Source organism: Carcharhinus amblyrhynchos, chromosome 10 (assembly GCF_965287045.1).
Source record: "Carcharhinus amblyrhynchos chromosome 10, sCarAmb.v2.hapA, whole genome shotgun sequence".
NCBI classification, from domain to species: Eukaryota; Metazoa; Chordata; class Chondrichthyes; order Carcharhiniformes; family Carcharhinidae; genus Carcharhinus; species Carcharhinus amblyrhynchos.
Window position 1 is genome coordinate 41,982,001 of NC_137333.1, and position 22,179 is coordinate 42,004,179.

Sequence of the window (22,179 nt, forward strand, 5' to 3'; positions counted from 1 at the left end):
CTTGGTGTCAAGGGCAATTACTCTCCCCTCACTAAAACAAAGTTCAGGACCCCAGGCAGTGAAAAAACAATCTAAATTGTTGTGCGACATAGCAAAATGTACAACATACATCAAAAACTGCAATTTTTAAATTGAATGGATTCTCATCTCACGCACAGTTCTGGTCACCCACATTGAAAGGACTGTGAGATTGGTGAGGGTTCAGTGAGCTCTTTAAGGTTAATGCCACAGCTTGGAAATTGGAGTTGAGGAAGGATTGTTGTTTTGGGAGTGTCTGATGGCAGAGGTGCACAACCACATAAAGGGTATTTTCTCAAAGTAGTTCATAAGTTAAGAATTTGTGGGTATATATGTAGCACTCTTTTAATTTGGGAGTGGTTCAATTTAAAACAAACCAGCAGTCAAATTTTATTCTTAAATAAGACAAAGAATAGTTTATTACAAAACTATTGCTGAAAGTTACTAAACTAAAGTGACAAAGTTATTAACTAAAATATGGAAACAAGGATTAAAATGCAGATAAAGAAAAAAAAGTATTTCAAGATAAGATTTCAAATCAGTCTGTGTAAAATATTTTTGCAGGCCTGCAGATTGCAGTTGAAGTGTTAGTTGTCTGGAGTGAAGGGTTCAGCAGCTATGATGGCTTCGATAGTCAATTGGTCAGTCTTTGCTTTTGTCGGTGGAATCAGCAGGTAGAGAAACTTTGGGGCATGAGTGAAGGCCTCTTTTCTTTAATCATTCTGCCAGCATGACATTTGAAGACTCTCTGGTTTTGGGAGCCGTCTTTAAATCTTCTTGCGTCCACTTAAAAGGAAGATTAGCTTTTTTACAAAATCTATACTATCACAACTATGCACTCGTGATACTTTATTGAAGATTTTATGCTTGTGAATGGATTTCATATGTTAGTAACAGATACTTCTTTCTGATGTACAGTGAATTTCAAATGAAGAGGACTAGATAAGAAAGGCAAGTCAGGCAAAATTTGTTTAACAAAGGGTTGTCAACAAATGAAGCAAATTACCAATGCAGATCATTGAAGAGGAAATAGACAAGTTTTTCTTAAAGGATTCATAATTATTAGTAGCTCTTCATTTTCCATGGACCAAAAGAGACAAAGTAAGAAGACAAAAACTAGCTTCACAAAGTGTAATACCAAACAAAAATGATGTAAACTAGTTTGTTATTATGGTGAACTAATTATGGACTAAATATTATTTAATTATATATACAAATCACATAGCTATGATTGACAATTCACATATGTTAGTCAGGATTATGCTGCATATCAATATAATTACCGATGGCATTTTATTTCCAAATTCTTGCCAGGGGATTGAAAAATGCAGTCTCCCATGAAAGTTATTCTGAGCCTATTCTGTCTATTGCTTCATTTATGCTCTGTATGCGTGGCAGTTATGTATGGGAGGCTAACCATGAAGGCATTTATTTGGCAACCTAATGTCTTCTCCTATGCCTCAAATGATTATTTTTAGCAACATTACTTAGTCTTTTAGCACACTAATGGGGGCGTGTTGATAGATTCAAAAAATATACAAAATCTAAGTTTGTTTTTTAGCCTTTCAACATATTTCCTCATTTTGGAATGGCTAATTTTCAAAAGCAGCCAAATAGTATCTTTAAAAAAATCAAAACAGAAATGGAGAGTTTACAGCTTTTCATTGTAGCTAAAAGAAATGTTTTTGCTAAAATTTAGGTAAAATGTCTGGCAATGCTGTAGAACACGTGGATAGAACACTCCAGCTCCTTCTTGATATGCCTGAAAGCTTGAACATTGAGTAACTGTTCTGCTGTAACGTAAATAATGCAGGCACTTTCTGACTCAATCTTAGCAAGGGACATATCAACTGACAGTTTCTGATCCCAAGCTAGTCTGCCAATGCCAAAGATCACGCCTGGAGACATCTTTTCAATTACGCCTGCAGTTTAGACATGTTGGTAGTTAGATTCGCCTTAGAAGGTTTCTTAGCTAGGAAGTTTTGGCAGGCATTGGAAACAAGACTGGCGATATAAACTTCATTGAAATTATACCACATAGGAACATCTTGCAAGTCTGATTTGCAAGGAATTAAACTTAGCTCATCATGATATGAACAGTTGCTTCAGAGGTATGTGCAGTTAGTGCTTAAGTTCCCTTTCTGACCCCTGTGTTATCATTTTACCCAGACACAAGGCTTTTCTTTTTGCTTTATACAATTTGATCTGTAAAGTTGGGAGATCATATATAACTTCAGTGTCAAATAGACATTGGAATTTTTCCACAAAGGAGTTTTCTTTCTCCAGCCTAAATCTCATTGTCCACAAGATAGTGGTGTCATCTTGACATAAGTGATCAAAAGTCATTAGAAGTTCATCCAAGTACGGGTGACTGTACACGACATCAGCAGCCATTATATAATCATAATGACAATCAGTTCTGGGGAAGTTTTTTTCCAAATCTATGCCCCAACTAAGTTCTTTGACCCGTGGCTGATATTTACTTCTCAGTTTTGTATTTCGTGATATATTGTACTGTAAGTTGCCCAGCAAATGAGGCAGGTCTGTAGCAGTCACGTTGGAACCTGCAAAGTCAGGAATGTATACTTAGAAAATAAGCAAATAGTATCATCAAAAAATGCAGTTTGAAAAAATCTGTTAGGAACATTACACCAAGTTTGCGTACGGTATGATTGCATATTATACAAGGAAATATACATTTTATACTTAAATACATCCTGTGAGTTGACATTGTGCATACAATATAGGGTCATTTTACACATACAGTCATCTGCCAGGGACCTCAACCATCTATTAAGAAATTACATGGATACTCTTTGCAAATTTATGCTAATTAACTTTAACAAGAATTTCAAAATTGTTCCTGTGATTTCCAAATGTGTATAATTGTCGCTGAATGTTCCTTCTATGAGTTCACATCTGCAAAATTTGTTGTTTAGCTAAACATGGGCATTATTTTGTGTGTCAGTAATGAAAGGGGTACTCAGATAATGCAATACATGTTGGGTGGAATTTTATAACATTTTTTTCTGTGTCCAGCTAGTGTGAAAACGGGAGAGTTCCTGATTTGTTTTTCGTATGAATATTCACTCCCAATCTTATGGACTCAGTTTTTGAAAATATGGGCTAGACCATTTCTAGTTGCTAGAGGAAGTGGGCGGGGCCTAATTCCCATTCAGCCAACAGCTCAGATCGGAGCCACAAACTGCGCATTTGCAGGAAAAGCTGGAAAAAAAAACAATTCTCCTGACAGAAACTCCATGGGCCAAATACAGACTTCCCCTACCCCCATGGACATCAGCGATCCCCCCAACATTACTGACCCCTAAGCCACTCCCCGTGGACCCCCTTGAAATGGCCCCCTCATCACTCCCCCTCTGCCCCGATGATTGCCTGACATGAACCTCTCCCCAGCCCCCAATCATCAGAGGCACAAATCTGCCCCCCCCACCCTTCCCAACCCACCAATCAGCACACCTGCAAGTGCTGACTTAGCTTCCCCTCCATGGTGACAAGGCAAACTTCATTAAACTCACTGGAATGCTCTATCGGGCGTGCGACTCACCCAAACTACCTGCAGCCTAAGAACATAAGAACATAAGAGATAGGAGCAGGAGTAGGCCATCTAGCCCCTCGAGCCTGCCCCACCATTCAATAAGATCATGGCTGATCTGTCGTATCTCAGTTCCACTTTCCCGCCCTCTCCCCATAACCCTTAATCCCCTTGCCTATCAAAAACCTATCAACCCGCGTCTTAAATATATTTAGCGAGGTAGCCTCCACCACTTCAACGGGCAGAGAATTCCAGAGATTCACCACCCTTTGAGTGAAGAAGTTCCTCCTCAACTCCATTCTAAACCACCCCTCCTTTATCTTGAGGCTGTGCCCTCTAGTCCTACTGTCCTTTCTGAGCGGGAAGAGCCTCTCCACCTCTATCCTATCCATCCCATTCATCATCTTATATGTCTCAATGAGATCTCCCCTCATTCTTCTAAACTCTAACAAGTACAAGCCTAGTTTATTCAGCCTCTCCTCATAGTTCAACCCCTTCAACTCCGGCATCAGCCTAGTAAACCTCCTCTGCACTCCCTCCAAGGCCAAAATATCCTTGCGTAAGTGCGGCGACCAAAATTGCACACAGTACTCCAGCTATGGCCTCACCAGTGCCCTATACAGCTGCAGCAAGACCTCCCTACTTTTATATTCAATCCCCCTCGCTATGAAGGCCAGCATCCCATTCGCCTTCCTGACCACCTGCTGCACTTGCAAGCTGGGTTTTTGCGACTCATGCACAAGGACCCCGAGGTCCCTCTGCACTGTCGCATGCTGCAGTTTTTCGCCATGTAAGTAATAGTCCTTCCTACCATTATTCCTACCAAAGTGGACAACCTCACATTTACCAACATTAAGTTCCATTTGCCAGTTCCTGGCCCATTCGCCCAGCCTATCTCGATCCTTCTGCAGACTCTCCACACCCTCCGCACAATTTGCCGTTCCACCAATCTTGGTGTCATCAGCAAACTTCGACACCATACACTCGGTTCCCTCCTCCAGATCATCTATATAAATGGTAAATAGCTGAGGCCCCAGCACCAATCCCTGGGGCACTCCACTAGTCACCAACCGCCAATCCGAATAGCACCCATTGACCCCCACTCTCTGCCTCCTATTTGACAGCCAATCCCCTATCCACACTAATACCCTACTCCCAACTCCATGCCCCCTGACCTTCTGCAATAACCTCTTGTGAGGCACCTTATCAAACGCCTTCTGAAAATCAAGAAACACCACAGCCACCAGCTCTCCTCTATCCACCGCCCTAGACACATCCTCATAGAACTCTAATAAATTCGTCAGACATGACTTCCCCTTAACAAAACCGTGCTGCGTCTGCTCTATGAAACAATTCTCCTCAAGGTGCCTCGCTATTTCCTCCTTGATCACGGATTCTAACATTTTACCTACAACAGACGTTAAACTAACCGGCCTATAATTCCCTGCCTTTTGCTTGCCACCCTTCTTAAACAACGGCGTAACATTAGCCGTTTTCCAATCTTCCGGCACTTCCCCGGAATCCAGCGACGTCTGGAAAATAACCACCACCAAGGCATCCACTATCACCTCCGCCATTTCCTTCAGAACCCTTGGATGCATTCCATCCAGTCCTGGGGACTTGTCCACAATCAGTCCCTCCAGTCTGTCGAGCACCGCCTCTCTAGTAACAATAATGTCATTGAGACCCTCCAGTCCTACCACCTTTCCATCGCTAACACCCGGCAAATTATTCACGTCTTCCTCCGTGAAGACCGAAACAAAAATGTTATTCAAGGCCTCAGCCATTTCCCCATCCCCTACCACTAAGTCCCTCCTCTCATCCTCTAAGGGTCCAACGTTCACCCTAGCCAGCCTCTTCCTTTTTATATATTTATAAATATATATTCTCTCTAACAAGGGAGAACTCCATAAAAACCCCAAGGATGGAGAGACTGGCAGGTAGCCTCCAGGAAGACAGCTCCCCATTTTTCAGATACTGATCTGGCCAGGTTGCTGGAGGCGGTGGAGGCAAGACAAGGCACCCTCTTCCCCCAGTAGGATCGTCCCGGGGAAGGGGTGGAAATCTAAGAAGCAATGGCGGCATGCGTTAGTGCCAGGGCTCTGGCCAGGAGAATCAGGAAGCAGAGCCACAGAAAACTGAATGACCTCATCCAGGCAGCAAGGTTGAGTGTTTAACCTCATTTAGCATATTCTCCCTGAATGACCCTCAGATACCTCCCCCCCAGTACCCTGCATGCTTTCAGCCTCTGGCCCCCAAGCACCCCCAACCCCCCCCCACCAAGAGTCTCACAACCCTTGCTCTCTGAGGGCCACCCCTGAAACCCTCTAGGACTCGTGCCATCAGATTTGACATGGCTCCTTCTGCCCCCACAGGAGAAGAATGCTCATAGTCACCAGGAGAGGGTGAAGACAGGGGTTGGTGTGCCTGAGATCTGGGCACCTTTGAGGAGCGAGCCCTGGAGATTGCGGGAGAGGAGGGCACATGGACCATTGTCAACAGCATAGTTGGGCTGGAACATAGATGTGAGACCTGCCAATCCTCCACTTGTTGGAGAAATCTCAAGAAGGTTGCATGCAGCCCAGTTTCCTCTCACTTAGTGTCCTGTGTTGCAGGAAGGGACCCCGCCACGCCTGGGCCATCTGGCATTGCAGCCTCCACTGTTGCTCCCACCCATCCTGCCCGACAGCTCAGAAAACTCCTCGGAGCTAACGGATGAAGGACCTCTGAGGCCAGCATCAGTTTTGCATCGGTTTCCATCTTGCAACTCACCATCCCAGAGACACTCACACCAGTGGGTCAAATTAGTGGCGAGGCTTCTGAGTCACTCTCTAGTGCGCACAACACATCTGCTGATGTGCATTGAGTAGAGGAGGGAACGTCTGAGGCTTCTGGCACGCGGGGGTCTGCCGGAGGTGAGGACTCAGCTGGCCCCAGGCTACATGCTGGGCCTCTGAGATCACTTCTCCCTCAGCTGCTGGAGATGAGCAACAGAGCCAGCGAATGCAGGAGGAGCCGACAGCCACACTGGACCAACTGCAAAGCTGTTGGGGGGAGTCCCAAAGCTGTCAACTGGACCAGCTGTTGCCTGTCTTGCGTGGTTCCCAGGCCAACACTGCAAGGGTGGCATCCGTAGTGGAAAGCTTGGGGCAGGAAAACCTCACTATGAGTGGCAGACTCCAAGCAATGGCCAAGTCACATCAGGCTGCAGCAGAGTCCCAGAGGGCCACACTGAGGGACTGAGCAGGCTTCTCAAGATTCTGCTGCCCATGGCTGAGAGGCTCGCAAGCTTGCAGGAGACCCAGTGGAACAGCGCTGAGATACAGTGGGCTATGACCTTTCAGTACGTGACCCGGCCACAAAGGGTCATGGCTGAGGGGATGCAGAATGTGGCCCAGTCTCAGAGGACACTTGCCGAGGCCACTGACAGGTGGCCTCCACTCAGTGAGCCATCACTGAGGGCTCAACCACAATGGCAAGAGTGCTGGTGGTCCTCCCAGATCAGCAGTGCCAGGTGATGTCGGAGCTCCTGGAGCTCACTGCAGAAGCATTGCCATCCCATGGAGTGATCCAGGGGCCACAGGAACCCCAAGGGAGGAGGAAGAGCTTGAGCCTGTGCCAGGGCCTTCCACCCAGGAGACTGCGGCTGTGGCTACACCTTCTGACTCTCCCCTTCCTGACACCAGGATAGCTTATGGGCAGCGCGATGAAGAGGGTGTCATGGAAATGTCCCAGACACCTGGATGCAGTCCAGGGTCTTCAAGGTCCAGGCCTTGCTGAGGACACCTGCCGAGGGCATCACAGGCCATGGGATACAGTAGGCAGCTGGCTACCTTCACCTCCAATATGGGGAGGCAATGAAATGTAGTGATAGGCCACGTAAAGTTAAGAAGATGTAGCGGCACGAAGATGGCATGGCTGAAGGGTAACTCTGGTTAGAATATTTAGGCACTTTAAAGTCTCATGTTCACATGTTTTTATATTATCACTTATTTTGAAGGCACTATTATTGGCAATAATAAATGTAATTTCACCCCTCACCTGTGACTAACTTCTCTCTGATTAGTCTCTAACAGGGATGTACTTACCCCAACGGTTGCCAGCGGGACCCTGCACATTGATGTCAGTGGGGGAGGCCCCTCAGCGCACTGCTACTAAGAAAATCAAGGTGCTCAAATAATTCACTGGCTACAGCGGGTGGCATGTATTGGCAGCGGCTTACAGCATCTGTCATGGCATTTCCAGAACCCCCGAGAGATTCCCACTCCTCTCATCCCAGGCCCTGCATGGGGGTTTAGTGCTCCCTTATCCACCACCCAGATGTGAGTCCAGATGCCAGCCCTAGGTAGGAGTCAGACTAGTTTGCACATAGCAAGTCATCATCGCCCTGCTGCCTGCCACAGAAACTCACTAACACAGCGTATCCAGGCCCACCACTCTGATGTTACAATGTTGCAGGAGATTGTAGGGGTGCACAAGGGTGGAGCAGTGGGGAAAATGGAACCCACGTGTGGCAACAAGCGCACGGTGATCAGAGCCTCCCTCGCAGCCCTCCCATGCCTGATCCTTGCTGCTGCCAGTCCTCCAGCACCTGGATGGTGTTGCTCATCATTGTCATTCTCTCACTTCTCTTCCTCTTTCTCCTCCTGTTGGGCAGCCTCCTCCCCAGCAACACTCAGCTGGTCGGCCTCCATGCCTTTCTCCTCAAAAAAGGTCTCCTCGCTGCTGTGCCAGGTTGTGTAGGGTACAGCACTTCATTGCAATGCGGGACGATATCAGAGTCTACATTGGAAGGCCCCGCCAGAGCGGTCCAGGCACCTGAACCACATTTTGAGGAGCCCCATGCATCGCTCCACTATTGAGCGGGTGGCAACATAGGCCTCATTATACTGGGTCTCTGTTTCAGTCTCAGGCCTCCGCACAGGCATCTTCAGCCAAGTCCAAAGCAAGTACTCCATGTCCCCCACAAGCCATCCCTGCATCCTGGGCTCCTCCTCAAAAACTTCTGGGACATCGGAGCTCCTCAACATGAAGCTGTCCTGCACACTGCCAGGGTGTCTGGGGCAGATGTGAATAACATTCAGCAGATGGTCACACACCAGCTCCACACTTATTGAATGGAAGCCCTTTCTGTTCATGAATTTTCCTGACTTCTTCACCGGGGCTTTGAGGACAATGTGGGTGCAGTCTATAACCCCTGCACATTTGGCATCCCCTTGATAGCCATGAATCCTACAGCCTGGGCTTCTTGCTGGGCCTGGTCCAGGTCAAATTTAAAAAACAAAGAACAAAGAACAAAACCAGCCCAGGAAACAGGCCCTTTGGCCTAACGAGCCCGCGCCGCCATCTCAACACCACCAGTCCCCCTCTCCACCCACGACCCTTGTCTAATGTTTTATGGCCATCCAGATTGAGGGAAACTGATTTAGGGACAATTTATTCCTGCCAATCAGCCTAACAGCACATCTTTGGGGTGTGGGAAGAAACCGGAGCACCCGGAGAAAACCCACGCAAGCACAGGGAGAATGCGCAAACTCCCACAGACACCGGCCCAAATCCATGTGTCTGCACAGCAATCAGCGATAGTCACTGAGCTGTCGTCTTGCCCAGTATCTTGTCCAGTTTAGGCACACACTAACGACATGAAGCACTAGGCCAATCTCAAACAACCAAGAGCAGCCCCAGTACGACCCATCGCGTGTATGCCCCTCGTTGGACACGAGGCGGACCGACTTATAACCTGTGAATGAAAAGGGAAAATAAAAACATACCAGTCAGCCTGGGCATACAAGGCATCTGTGACCTCCTTCACACACTTGTGGACAGATGATTGGGAAATGCTACAAAGGTCTCCACTGGCAGTCTGGAAGGACCTGGTGGCATAAAGGTTTAAGATGGTCATCACTTTCACAGCCACTGGGAGTGGGTGCCCCCCCTCACCCCCCCCATGCCCCAAGGCGCCAGTCCTGCAACAAATGGCTCAGGTGTCACACTGCTTTCAGTGCTGGAGCCATTGACAGCACATGATGTTCGACAGTTACTTGAATGACACTTGCGTGTGGAACTGCTGAGGCCTGTACTCCTTCTCCTGCCTACCCCTTGGCCGACCGTCTCCCTCTACTCCTGTGAGTGGTGAGGCCTATGCTTCGTCTGCCCGCAATTCATCCTCCTGCTCCTCCCCCTCAGCTCCAGCAGCAACCAAAAGAACAGCAAGATCAATTGGTTGCATTGCAAAACCATCTTGTCAATCTGAAAAGGGGTATGGGGGATGGTAGAGGGTTGGGGAAGAGGAGAGACAGATGGAGAGGTTAAAGAACTCAGTTCACTCCTACCCCAGTCACACACTCTCCCCATAGCCCCCCACAGCCCCCCTGGAACACACACTCCCCATATCCCCCTCCCCCCACAGCCCCACAGAATGGCAACACAGCCCCCATTTCCCTCCACTCTCAAACATACACCCAGAACCCATGCTGTAATGGCCACTGCCACCACTGCTTGACAAGTCCTGAGGCTGCAGCACTGCCACTTCAGAGAGTTTCCACCCATCCCCCATCTACAACAGCGCTTGCTGCTGCCTGCACGAGGTCCCAGAGTCAGCGCTTAAACCCGAGGTCAGTGCTCTGACCCAGGTCTGTGCAGAGAAGCTGAGGTTGGACCTCATGAGCAACAGCAGCCCGCAGCCCCCTATACACTTGCAGGCCCCCTAACCTGCGACCTTAAATACAACATGGCCATCACGAAACAACCTCGCCATGAGCAGCACAAAGCAGCTTGAAAGCAGAGACTTATCTCCTCACTCACCCTCTCTGCTCAAGTGCCTAAATGTGACTTTTATACTTGCGGTGTTTTCCTGACCGATCCTGCTGCAGCGAGCGAGGTGGTTAAGACTGGTGAGCTGGGACAATTAGGAGTGAAGCTCGCTAATTGTGATGAATGCAAAAAAAATGCAAATTGACATTTCACCCATTTTGGGCCGGGTCCCGATGGCGCTGATTTTTTCTGGTGGTAAAATGGGAATGGGTGTGAAAAGGGCACCATTCCTATTAGTTGCATTGCACTCGATTTTATGAATTTTTTCCCGCTGCAAAACGGGTGCAATGACATGGTAAAATTCCACCCAATATTAGTGAAGTTGGAGTCCAAGTTTCCCAAATAATTCTAAGCAGGCTGAAATTTATCATGTTGGCTGAGGTGTTAATAGTGTGTTAACTCATTCATAACTGAGATCTCAACGCAAGCATCTTCTATAACTGCAAATGTTTGTCCCTGTCAGTGAATAGAATTTCAAAATTCACAACATGTATTTACTTTTTGAATATTAAAGCTAAATTACTCAATAACATTCTTCACAAAAGTCTATTTTAATCATACAACTATTTATTTATTTTCCTTCTACACTTAGATGTAGTAACCTTGAACTTCTGAGAATATTTGTGATGGGTCAGAAGTGTGATAAGGCACAGCAACTTACTGCTTCTTCCACCCACCATTGACTTCATCTAAAAGCATGTGGACAGTATCATAGGATTTTAAATACCTCTCTGTATCTCCCCATAACCTCCTCTACTTAAGCCTCTTAGCTAATTTCATAACCATGCTGCCATTGTCCTTTTAATCTGATGGGTTTCAATTTTGCTATCTTGAGGCACTTAAACACTTTTTGAAAATCCATATACACATCAACCACAATGGTCTTCTTAACTCTCTCTGTTATTTCATCAAAGAAAGCAATCACATTAGCCAGGTACAGATTTGTATTGATTATATTAATTAACCGATATTTTTCCAATTAACAAACATTTATTCTCTACTTTATCATCGCATAAATTCCCCCATCACCAGTTTTAAGCTGATTGACCTGTGCTTGCTGGATTATCCTTGCCCCTTTTATGAAAACAGTTTTGGCTTTGCGACGCTCCAGTCTTCTGGCACTACTCCTGTATCTAAAGAGGTTTGGAAAATTGTGGCCAAAACCACCACTGGTTGCATCTTTATTTCACTTCGCAACCTTAAAAGCACCCCATCGGGACTTTATGATCTTTCTAATTTAAACGCTGCCAACCTTTGAAGTATCTCCTCTTCATCTATTTTTATTCTATCCAATTTCCCTACTGCCTCCTTCTTTAATGTAACATCGGCAGAATCCTCCTGTTTAGCAAAGACAGAGCAAAATACTCATTTCATATCTCAGCCATGTCCGCTTACTCCACAAGAAAACATTTCATGAATTGGCCCTCATCTTTGTTTCTCTTTTTACCTTCTTTATATTTGTAAAAGAAATTGGGTTCCCTTTTCAAAAATTGAATCATAGAACCCTACAATGCAAAGGAGACCATTTATCTCATCCAAAAGAATGTACCACCAAGACCCACCTGCACTCCTCTACCCATCCCCATTTCTGTAACTCCACACATTCACCATTGTTAATCCACGTAACCTACACATCTTTTGGGCACTAAGGGGCAATTTAGCTTGGCCAATCCACGTAGCCTACACATTTTGGAATGTGGGATGAAACCGGAGCACCCGGAGGAAACCCATGCAGACACAGGGAGAATGTGCAAACTCCACACAGACAGTCACCCAAAACTGGAATCAAACCTGGGCCCCTGGCGCTGTGAGACAGCAATGCTAACCACTGGGCCACCCTTTTCTGTCACTTGCTGACCTTTTCTCATACACTTGTTTGTCCCTTTTATTTCTTTTTCAACCTCCAGTATATTTCCAGTAGTCTGCCCAATTCTATTCTGTATTATTATGCTGACCTTTATCATAAATCTCTTTTTCAATTTCATGTTAATCTAAATGGGCTGATTTTTCTCATGGGAGACAAATGCTCCCCCACTGAAACATATTCCACTTGGCCCATTTTTCATTCCCAAAACTGATTCAGCACTGTTGACTTACTCATTGGGCTGGAAGCATACTGATCAAGAATGTTCTCCTGTACGTATTTCTGGAATTCCTCTCTGATTTTGCTCATAACATTGCTTGTTTCTCAATCAGGAAACTCATACTCCTCCATTATCATTAATCTGATGTTTTTACATCTTTCTAAAATTTGCTTGCAGATTTTCTCCATCTTGGTCCCATCGTCTGGTGGTTTATAGGATAGACTTAGCAAGCTCCCCTCCTGTTTCTTAACTCTAACCAAGTAGATTCTGTGGGGAATGTTACCCCTCAAGAATGGGCGTGATGGAGTCAGTGTAACAAAAATGTTAGAAATTATAATGAAAATCCAACCCGGTTTGAACGTGCCCACTTCTAGGTTTAACAGACATGAATTTGGAAATGGATGCGAAATCAAAGCAGGGGATTTAAAATGTAGGTTTATTACAGTTAGTAATGTCTTTAGAAGATGTTAATGAGGAATTTTTAAATGATTTTAAACGTGGTTCCAAATTTAACTTGGCAGCACAAATTTCCCAGAGTTCAGGAAACTGCCCAGGGAATCTGAGTAAAATTTCAGTCTTGCAGCTGATGTTCCCTCTGGCCAAGAGTACATGTGTGAGTACAGCTTTTGTCAACATTTAAGAATTTCAAATGGACAAGATCAGGGGGTGGGAGGCAATATAAATGTGTTTGACATAAGGAGTAGAAAGCCATCACAATCCAGGGTGGGAGCTATGTGCTTGCGGTGGATAAGTTGCACAAGAGGAAGGGGGACAGGAATGGGGCTGGGATCAGAGACAGCATCACACCAGAGTTTACAGATCACGGTTCTCCTTGACCTCTTCAAAAGCAACGCTGCAGTAGGCTGAAATTATTACGTTAAAGCCCAACAGGTTTATTTGGTAGCGCAAGTTTTCGGAATCTCAGGCTCCTTCTTCAGGTGAGTGAAGAGTTGTGTTCACAAACAGGGCATATACAGACACAAACTTAATTTACAAGATAATGGTTGGAATGCAAGTCTTTATAGTAATCAAATCTTAAAGGTGCAGACAGTGTGAGTGGAGATAGCATTAGCATAGGTTAAAGAGACAGTACAGTAAAGACAGTACAGATAGGACAGTAAGTGAGATTTTACAAGCCCAGGCAAGTCATGGGAGTTACAGATAGTGTGACATGAACCCAAGATCCCGGTTAAGGCTACCTTCATGTGTGCGGAACTTGGCTATCAGTCTCTGCTCAGTGACTCTGCGCTGTCGTGTGTCGTGAAGGCTGCCTTAGAGAACATTTACTTGATGATCAGAGGTTGAATTCCTGTGACCCTGACTGGAAGGGAACACTCCTGCCTGGTGATTGTCGAGCAGTGTTCATTCATCCGTTGTCACAGCATCTGCATGGTCTCCCCAATGTACCATGCATCAGGACATCCTTTCCTGCAGCACATCAGGTAGACAATGTTGGCCGAGTTGCAAGAGTATGTACTGTGTACCCCATGGATGGTGTCCTCGCATGAGATGATGTCATCCATGTCAATGATCTGGCACATCTTGCAGAGGTTGCTGTGGCAGGGCTGTGTGGTGTCGTGGTCACTGTTCTCCTGAAGGCTGGGTAGTTTGCTGCGGACAATGGTCTATTTGAGGTTGTGCAGTTGTTTGAAGGCAGGAAGTGGGGGTGTGGTGATGGCCTTGGCGAGATGTTCATCTTTATCAATGACGTGTTGAAGCTTCTGAAGAAGATGTCGTAGCTTCTCCTCTCCAGGGAAGTATTGGACTACAAAGGGTACTCTGTCCACCATATCCTGTGTTTGTCTTCTGAGGAGGTTGATGCAGTTTTTCGTTGTGGCACATCAGAACTGTCAATCAATGATTCGAGCACCATATCCTGTTCTTATGAGGGCATCTTTCAGCTTCTGTAGGGGTCTGTTGTGATCTGTAACCTGCACGATTTGCCTGGGCTTGCAAAATTCAATAACTGTCCTGGCTGGAGACAATACTCTTTAACTCTTTAACTTGTGCTTGGCCCTCTTTCCACTCACACTGTCTGTACCAAGACTTGATTACCTATAATGATTCCAACTATTATTTTGTAAATTGAGTTTGTGTCCATATATGCCCAGCTCGTGAAGAAGGAGGGCATATACAGATTCTCTGAAGAAGGAGACTGAGACTCCAAAAGCTTGTGCTGCCAAATAAACCTGTTGGACTTTAGCCTGGTGTTGTGAGACTTCTTACTGTGCTTACCCCAGTCCAACGCTGGCATCTCCACATCATGAGGTTATTAGATCAGATAATGGCAAACAATCGAAATTTCCTACAGAGATACCCACTCCCTGCTGGATCTGGAAACCTCACCTTACCAGCGGGTGTGAAAGTAAACATCACCTTCAACTTCTTTCACCTCCAGATCATTCCGGGATCTCCCAGTTGACTGCACATTGATGATTTGTTTATTGATGCCAATCATTGTGCAAAGTTCCCTGTGAAGTCAGTAGCCAGAGTGGTGCACAATTAAATTTGTGACTCTGCATTCACCTGGGATACAGTTTCCATTGACTTCACAAGAGGCAACTGCAGCATGACAGCACTCACCAGCAACTTTTATAACATTGCAAGGAATAATTGTTTCTCGATGTGCAACAAGTGTACATCCAAAAGAGGGTCATGAAGGTGAGTTGTGTGCCCCCTGGTACACCTTCACATTCAGGCAATCCAGTATCCCAGAGAGTGGCACGGTGGCATAGTGGTTAGCACTGCTGCCTCACCTGGGTTCGATTCCCCGTTTGGGTCACTGCCTGTGTGGACATTCTCCCCATGTCTGTGTGGGTTTCCTCTGGGTGCTTTGGTTTCCTCCCATAGTCTGAAAGACGAGCTGGTTAAGTGCATTGGTCATGCTAAATTCTCCCTCAATGTACCTGAACAGGTGCCAATGTGGCGACAAGGGGATTTTCACAGTAACTTCACTGCAGTGTTAATGTAAGCGTACTTGTGACACAAATAAATAAACTTTAAAACATTTTCATTGTGACTAGCTGCTGGTTGGTAAGAGATAAAGGGTATCCCAGCTTCACAGGAAGAATGGACAATAAATTCAGCCTCGCACACAAAACTATTCTTTTAAAAGAATTCTAAAAGCCTTTTGCTTTTTTACTTTTCTCTTTACCTTCAGAAGCTTTCCAAAAGAGCAACATCAATTTATCTCTTTAAGCAGTCATTTAAATAACTAATTAATCTCTCTATCCAAATTGCTTTAATTTCTTACTCAATGTTGTAAAGTTTTCTAACACTTCTTTGTGTGAGGAATACTACACAAATCTAAGGCATTGTTTTAAAAGATTTACTCACCAAGTAATCCAGCAACAATTGACACCAGTCCTGTTCCTGATCCTATTTCAATGACATTTTTATCAATAAGACTATTCTCCTTTTGGCTATGTTCCAGGTAATAGCACAGCACCAGGGCCTGTGTGACATGGCAGTAGAAATAGGAGTCAGTTTCATTTATGCAATTTAACATTTTATTCTGTGGCGAGCAGTGAAATTTCTATTTTAAATTCTCTCACAGTTTGCAAAAAGCAGGATGTGACTTTTCTGGATATTCATGGACAAGTTCTTAAGATTTTCATACGATTTTCTCATGCTCGCCATTTTGTCAGAGGTATCAATCCATTGAAAACAGTGGGCAGAAGCGGGTCACCCTAACAGGTTAACTATTCATCCACAAATATCAGGCAAAGCAATTTTAAGCTAAATTATAAGTGACACCAGTGCTTACCGAAGGCCAGACAAACGCCCCGTAGCAATCAGTAGACTCTGTAATTTTGATTTCATAGCCTGCAAAACGAAAGCATTCCCAGGATGTGCTTTTGAAAACAGTTGGCACCCATCGCCTTTTCATGATTTCTGATGATATGTATTCATCTTCAGCCTCTTCTGAAGAAAATAAGAAGTATTCAGTATTACAAAGATGAAGGCTTACATTCTCTTGAATTGGGATTAAGTACCCACATCAACAGAACACTTGGAGGGATTCTCCCACCTGATTGATGCTAATTTATGCAGAGTGGACAATCTGCCAGCAAACCCCACAGTTCTGAAACTGGGCTGCCATTTGTAAATGGCGACCCGTGCTTGGAGCATGTCAACCCCCACAAAAAAAGTAATGGTTTCCTCCCCCCCACCAAGTGACCCGAGGGTGCTCCTCACCAAAGAGGACCATCCTCTCCCTCCAGAAATATGAGTAACCCTTCCCTCCCCTCAAACCACACTGGCAACCTCTACCCGCAGTCTGGAAGAAAACTAGCCAGAAATGCACCAATCCACTGTAGCACTGGTTGTGATTGCCACACCCTACTGGTCTATTCACCATGTATACATGCCAGGAATTCTTATCATTGCCCTGGCAGGCATTCCAGTAACACTCTCTCCATCTGTCTCAAGTTCACTCCTCTATCCTAAGGAAGAAGCCAGGGGCCCTTGGGCACCTACAAGGAGAAGGATCAACACATTCCATGGCCATTCACCCCAGGGACTCAGGAAGTGCCCACCCATCCAAGCCCCCTCTTTCTGTGACAGCTCTGCAGGCTGAGGGGGCTAACATTGCCACACAGCAGGACTTGGGGTGCTCCAGGTCTCAGCCCTCCAGAGGACAACCAGCAAGGACATCACAGACAGCAGGGTGTGGCAGTCAGCTGTCTGCTCCCACCTCCATTGGGGGTACACCAAGACATAGCAGCAAGATCAGAAATGTTAAGAAGCTCTAGTCACGCCACATGGGCATAGTTGTTAAGCACTTGCACAAACATTCACTTCTGTAAATAAACTCTCACTATTTTACCCTTTCTATGGCTCCTTGATCTGATGAGCTGTGTTCCTCTCAGCCTTTGAAAGCTTGATTGTTGGACCAGAAAGTAGCAGTGTTCAGTCCATGGCTTCCTCCATGTGCTTTGTGCTACATTCCCAGTGGTGTCCCTTCACAGTGACTAAACACATTAGTCATGCCTGTATCTTGTCAGGAATGAGGATATCTCCCACAATGTACAGGGCTAGTGTCACTCACTGCAGTCATTGTCCATGTGTGCTCTTTGCACCTTTTGACTCCCCTCCTCCACCTTGCCTGTCATCCCATCTGCCTCAGCCTCCAGTGACACTGAACCTCAAGGTTACAGCTCACAAAGATCAGGAGAGGTGAATGACCCTCATCATTGACAGCAAGTGAGCTGCTACCAACCGGACATTCACAGAAACTCATGCGCTGTCCTCACTGCAAATCAGCATCATTCTTCTGGAATGTAGGGACTATGGCAACTGTTGTGTCCCCATGACAGAAGCCTTGTCACAGAGAGTGTGTGCTGTTCTCAGACAGAAAGGCAATGTTCACAGAGGGTAATGGGATGTCTTCCCTGGATGTTCTCATCACCCTCCATGAATCTGGCAGCAATGAGCATGTCCCAAGCTTGGCTGGAGTTCACCATTGGCTCGTGGCTGGTAATCTCTCTCTCTCGAGGTCTTCATCAGCCTCATCCCTTCAATGTCCTCTTCATCAGTGGAAATGTGTCACCCTCCATCTCCTCCTCAGGAAGCTCCTCCCCCTTTGCAGTGATAGGTTATGCAGGGGGTCAACAGACAACCACATTGTGTGACACACTCTGCGAATTGTATAAGATGATGAATGGGATGGATAGGATAGAGGTGGAAAGACTCTTCCCGCTCAAAAAAGACAATAGGACTAGGGGGCACAGCCTCAAGATAAAAGGGGGGCGGTTTAGAACGGAGTTGAGGAGGAACTTCTTCACTCAAAGGGTGGTGAATCTCTGGAATTCTCTGCCCGTTGAAGTGGTGGAGGCTGCCTCGCTAAATATTTTTAAGACGCGGGTTGATGGGTTTTTGATAGGAGAGGGGATTAAGGGTTATGGGGAGAGGGCGGGAAAGTGGAACTGAGCAGCGACAGATCAGCCATGATCTTATTGAATGGCGGGGCAGGCTCGAAGGGCTGGATGGCCTACTCCTGCTACTATTTCTTATGTTCTTATGTTCTTATTGCAGAGCTCCACCAAACTATCCAAGCACCAGAACATTACCTTCACCATCCCAATGGTCTGCTCCACCAGAGAGCAAGTTACAGTATAAACCTCACTGTGTCTTGTCTCAGCTTCACTCTGTGGCCTCCTGTGACACACAGGCATTAGCATCTCCTCAGCGGGCAGCCCTTGTCCCTGAGGAGCCAACTCTACAACAACTATGGAGCCTGAAAAATGTCAGGGATGTGAGGGCAGCTCAGGACGTACGGGTTGTGCACATTCTCTGTGAATTGAGCACACATTTGGAGGATGTGTTTGGTATGATCACAAACTAACTAAACATTCAGCAAGTGTCAACCCATGTGGTCCAGATTATTCACAGCTTGATGCCCTGGAAATTTGCATGCCACGTGAGTGCAGTCGATGGCATCCTGCATCTATGGAAAACCAGAGATTTGCGCAAAGCCCATCATTCTTGCATTGTCACTTGCCTTCAAGAAGATTGTGTGCACTTGTGTGCAGAAACTTGCAAAATTCTGCAGAGGATACTTGTGGAACTCTGGTAGGAGCTGCCGGTGTAAAAATTGAGCGCTGCCATAATTTCAGTGACATTGGCAGTGAATGCCATCCAAATCCTGCAGAAGCTGGCAGATGTGACTAACTAGTTCCCTAGACATGCATTGCCTTTGGCCACACTGGTTCCTGGACATCTGCAGAGATGTTAGGTGCATCTGTAGACCCTGGCTCTAATGGGGCACCTCCAAGCGATGGGTCTCTGGCATTCTTCCTTTGAGTGTAGGGTAGACCCTGCCACCCCTTTCTGCCTTTGGTGAGCGAGGTGCTTATACTGACGTTTTCTTCTTCTCTCCTACTTATCAACAAGAGAATGACAGCAAGGTCACCATGTTCCATGGTCCATACGTTCTTCTCACTGCAGCTTCAAAGAGACAGACTTGACAACAGTTAATGTTTGTCTCCCAGGGACCGCTCTTTGTCCATTCATCACCTGAAGCTACCTCTCAAAGCCCACTGACTCATGTCCTGATCACCACATTGATGTTCAGTCCTTACTACACATTCTGCTTTGGCAACATCCCACACCTCAGATTTGGCATTGTCCAAAGCTTCACTCAACCTGGTATATGGAAGCACTTGTCAATTTGCACCTCAGCACACATCCAAGGATTAGGAAGGAGCTCTTTCCTTGGACAGTTGCCATTGCCAACTGTGTAAAGGAATGTATTTGCTTGCCCAGCTAGCCAATGGTACAGCACATCATAAAAGTCAACGATTTTGGAAGTCAGTGCTCCAAAGGTTACATTTTAAGAAACAATCAATGGAATTCACACATATATGTTGTGTTTGAGTGGGCATAATTGCCTGACTAGTTTGACTCCTGGCATGTCAATTGTGTTACAGCTGAATGGTCTCAGCTGCAATGAGATAATGATCATTGACATGTCATTTCAGTAGCCTTGCCCTTGACAACATTCCTCCTCCAGAACATTTTAGGTTTGAGTCAGTGATGACTGCCCACCCCCCCCACCAAACTGCCCCAGGTTTCCCTTCCCCTTGTGAGGCTTGACCAAAAAGCCCATGGCCCAGCAGCAGAAGGTAACTTCAGGAACGGTGCTTTCGACATTTGACAGTCTTTCCCTTGACTCCTGTGATTCAAACTCCTGGTCTCGCCTGAGTCAACCCTTAATATCCTTCTATTAAACCCTCCGGTCTTCCCCAATTCAACTCCTTAATCTCCCCTGAGTCAACCTCCTAGACAACACACTTAATCTCCCACATCTACGGCCCTGTAAGCCTGGAGTCTTCAACCATAGTGGCCTTAAATCTTCCCCACATTACCTTGTGTCTTCCCTCTGGTACCCTCTGACTAGGCTGTTGGTACCTTTCCACTGTTAACCACATTTTGCTTCAGTGTTACCTTGGTCTCCCTTGAGTCAAGCCTGGTCATAAGAACATAAGAAATAGGAGCAGGAGTAGGCCATCTAGCCCTTCGAGCCTGTCCCGCCATTCAATAAGATCATGGCTGATCTGTCGTGGCTCAGTTCCACATTCCCGCCCTCTCCCCAAAACCCTTAATCCCCTCGCTTATCAAAAACCCATCAACCCGCGTCTTAAAAATATTTAGCGAGGCAGCCTCCACCACTTCAACGGGCAGAGAATTCCAGAGATTCACCACCCATTGAGTAAAGAAGTTCCTCCTCAACTCCGTTCTAAACCGTCCCCCCCTTTACCTTGAGGCTGTGCCCTCTAGTCCTACTGTCCTTTCTGAGCAGGAAGAGTCTCTCCACCTCTATCCTATCCATCCCATTCATCATCTTATATGTCTCAATGAGATCTCCCCTCATTCACCCTCAGTCAGAGCCTCGTCACCCTGACATCCCCCTTAATATGTGGCCAAACCTGCCCAATGCTAACAGGAGCAGAAAATGCCGGCCCAAATGTTGTACAGCAGAACGAAATTGGCAGAGAAAGAGAATTAAGCATTATTAAAGCAATGGTTGTGTTAGTTATTGGAGAAAAAAGCATATATTAAATCATGCAGTTGTTAATTATGGGAGAGGCGATGGCCTAGTGTATTATCGCTAGCCTATTAATCCAGAAACTCAACTAATGTTCTGGGGTCCCGGGTTCGAATCCTGCCACAGCAGATGGTGGAATTTGAGTTCATAAGAAGTATCTGAAATTGAGAATCTACTGATGACTATGATCAATTGTTGGAAAAATCCATCTAGTTCATTAATGTTCTTCAGGAAAGGAAATCTACTGCCCTTAACTGGTCTGGCCTACATGTGACTCCGGAGCCATAGCAATGTGGTTGACCCTCAACTGCCCTCCAAGTGTAACTAGGGACAGGCAATAAATGCTAGCCAACCAGTGATGCCCATGTCCCATGAATGAATAAAAAAAGCAGTATTTTTCCATGTTTTATCATCTTGAGAAGACTTTTTGATAATTGTTTTTCTTAAGGAATAAATTGAAACAGCTTTTAAACAATAAATTATTAGTAAGATTAAGTAGCATGCTGTGGACATGGTGTTATGTAGGTTAACTACCTCATTTGTAACTCAGGATATTCCATGCTGACATCTTCAATCCAAAGCTTGTCATCATTCTAGACAAATGCCAGTGCCTTCCACATATAATCTTTCACTTTAAGCCCATTCTTATTAATATATCGATTTGTCATACCTTTTTTAATACTGTTCTTCTCTGTGTTGTTCATTGTCACAAATTAATTTCTGCAGCAATAGAAAGAAACCATTTGTGGATTTGATGATTTACACACAAATCCATTTCATAATTCAAAGTACACGAGAAGATAACTTCTTTGCTATGTGTAATCCGGTAAATCCTTTATGATGCCCTAATTTACACAAGAATGAACCTATAATATGTTGTCCTTCTCCTAAAATGTTGGACCAGATTTTATTAACAAAAGGCATGTAAACAATGTACATCATTATGAATACACAAAATATCCAGTAACTGGTGTCAATGAAGAGATCCCCATGAATTGTGCTTTTCACAAGGTGCTGACCAATTTGCAACTCTCCATTCTGAGCTCTGCAAAAATGGCAAATTGGGCTTGACCTCTCCAAGAACTTGCTGCTTTTCTACATTAATTTCCCATTAAACTCACCACACACAATTAAATTCTAGTATTTAGCAGCATTTGAGCCCT

General features: G+C 45.5%; 1 protein-coding gene across 2 annotated transcripts; it reads right to left on the reverse strand.

Moving 5' to 3' along the window:
• Window positions 1–482: 482 nt before the first annotated feature.
• Window positions 483–21,738, reverse strand: mettl21e (methyltransferase like 21e). Of its 2 annotated transcripts, none has more exons than XM_080197873.1 (4): window positions 21,687–21,738; window positions 16,235–16,392; window positions 15,805–15,922; window positions 483–2,582 (listed from the first exon to the last, which is right to left on the reverse strand). In XM_080197873.1, the coding sequence occupies exons 1-4, from the start codon at window positions 21,718–21,720 to the stop codon at window positions 2,140–2,142; spliced, it is 753 nt and encodes a 250-aa protein (XP_080053999.1). In that variant the 5' UTR covers window positions 21,721–21,738; the 3' UTR covers window positions 483–2,139. The 2 variants fall into 2 exon arrangements, with proteins under 2 accessions (XP_080053999.1, XP_080054000.1); XM_080197874.1 differs by having other exon boundaries at window positions 16,235–16,389; window positions 21,687–21,725.
• Window positions 21,739–22,179: the final 441 nt, after the last annotated feature.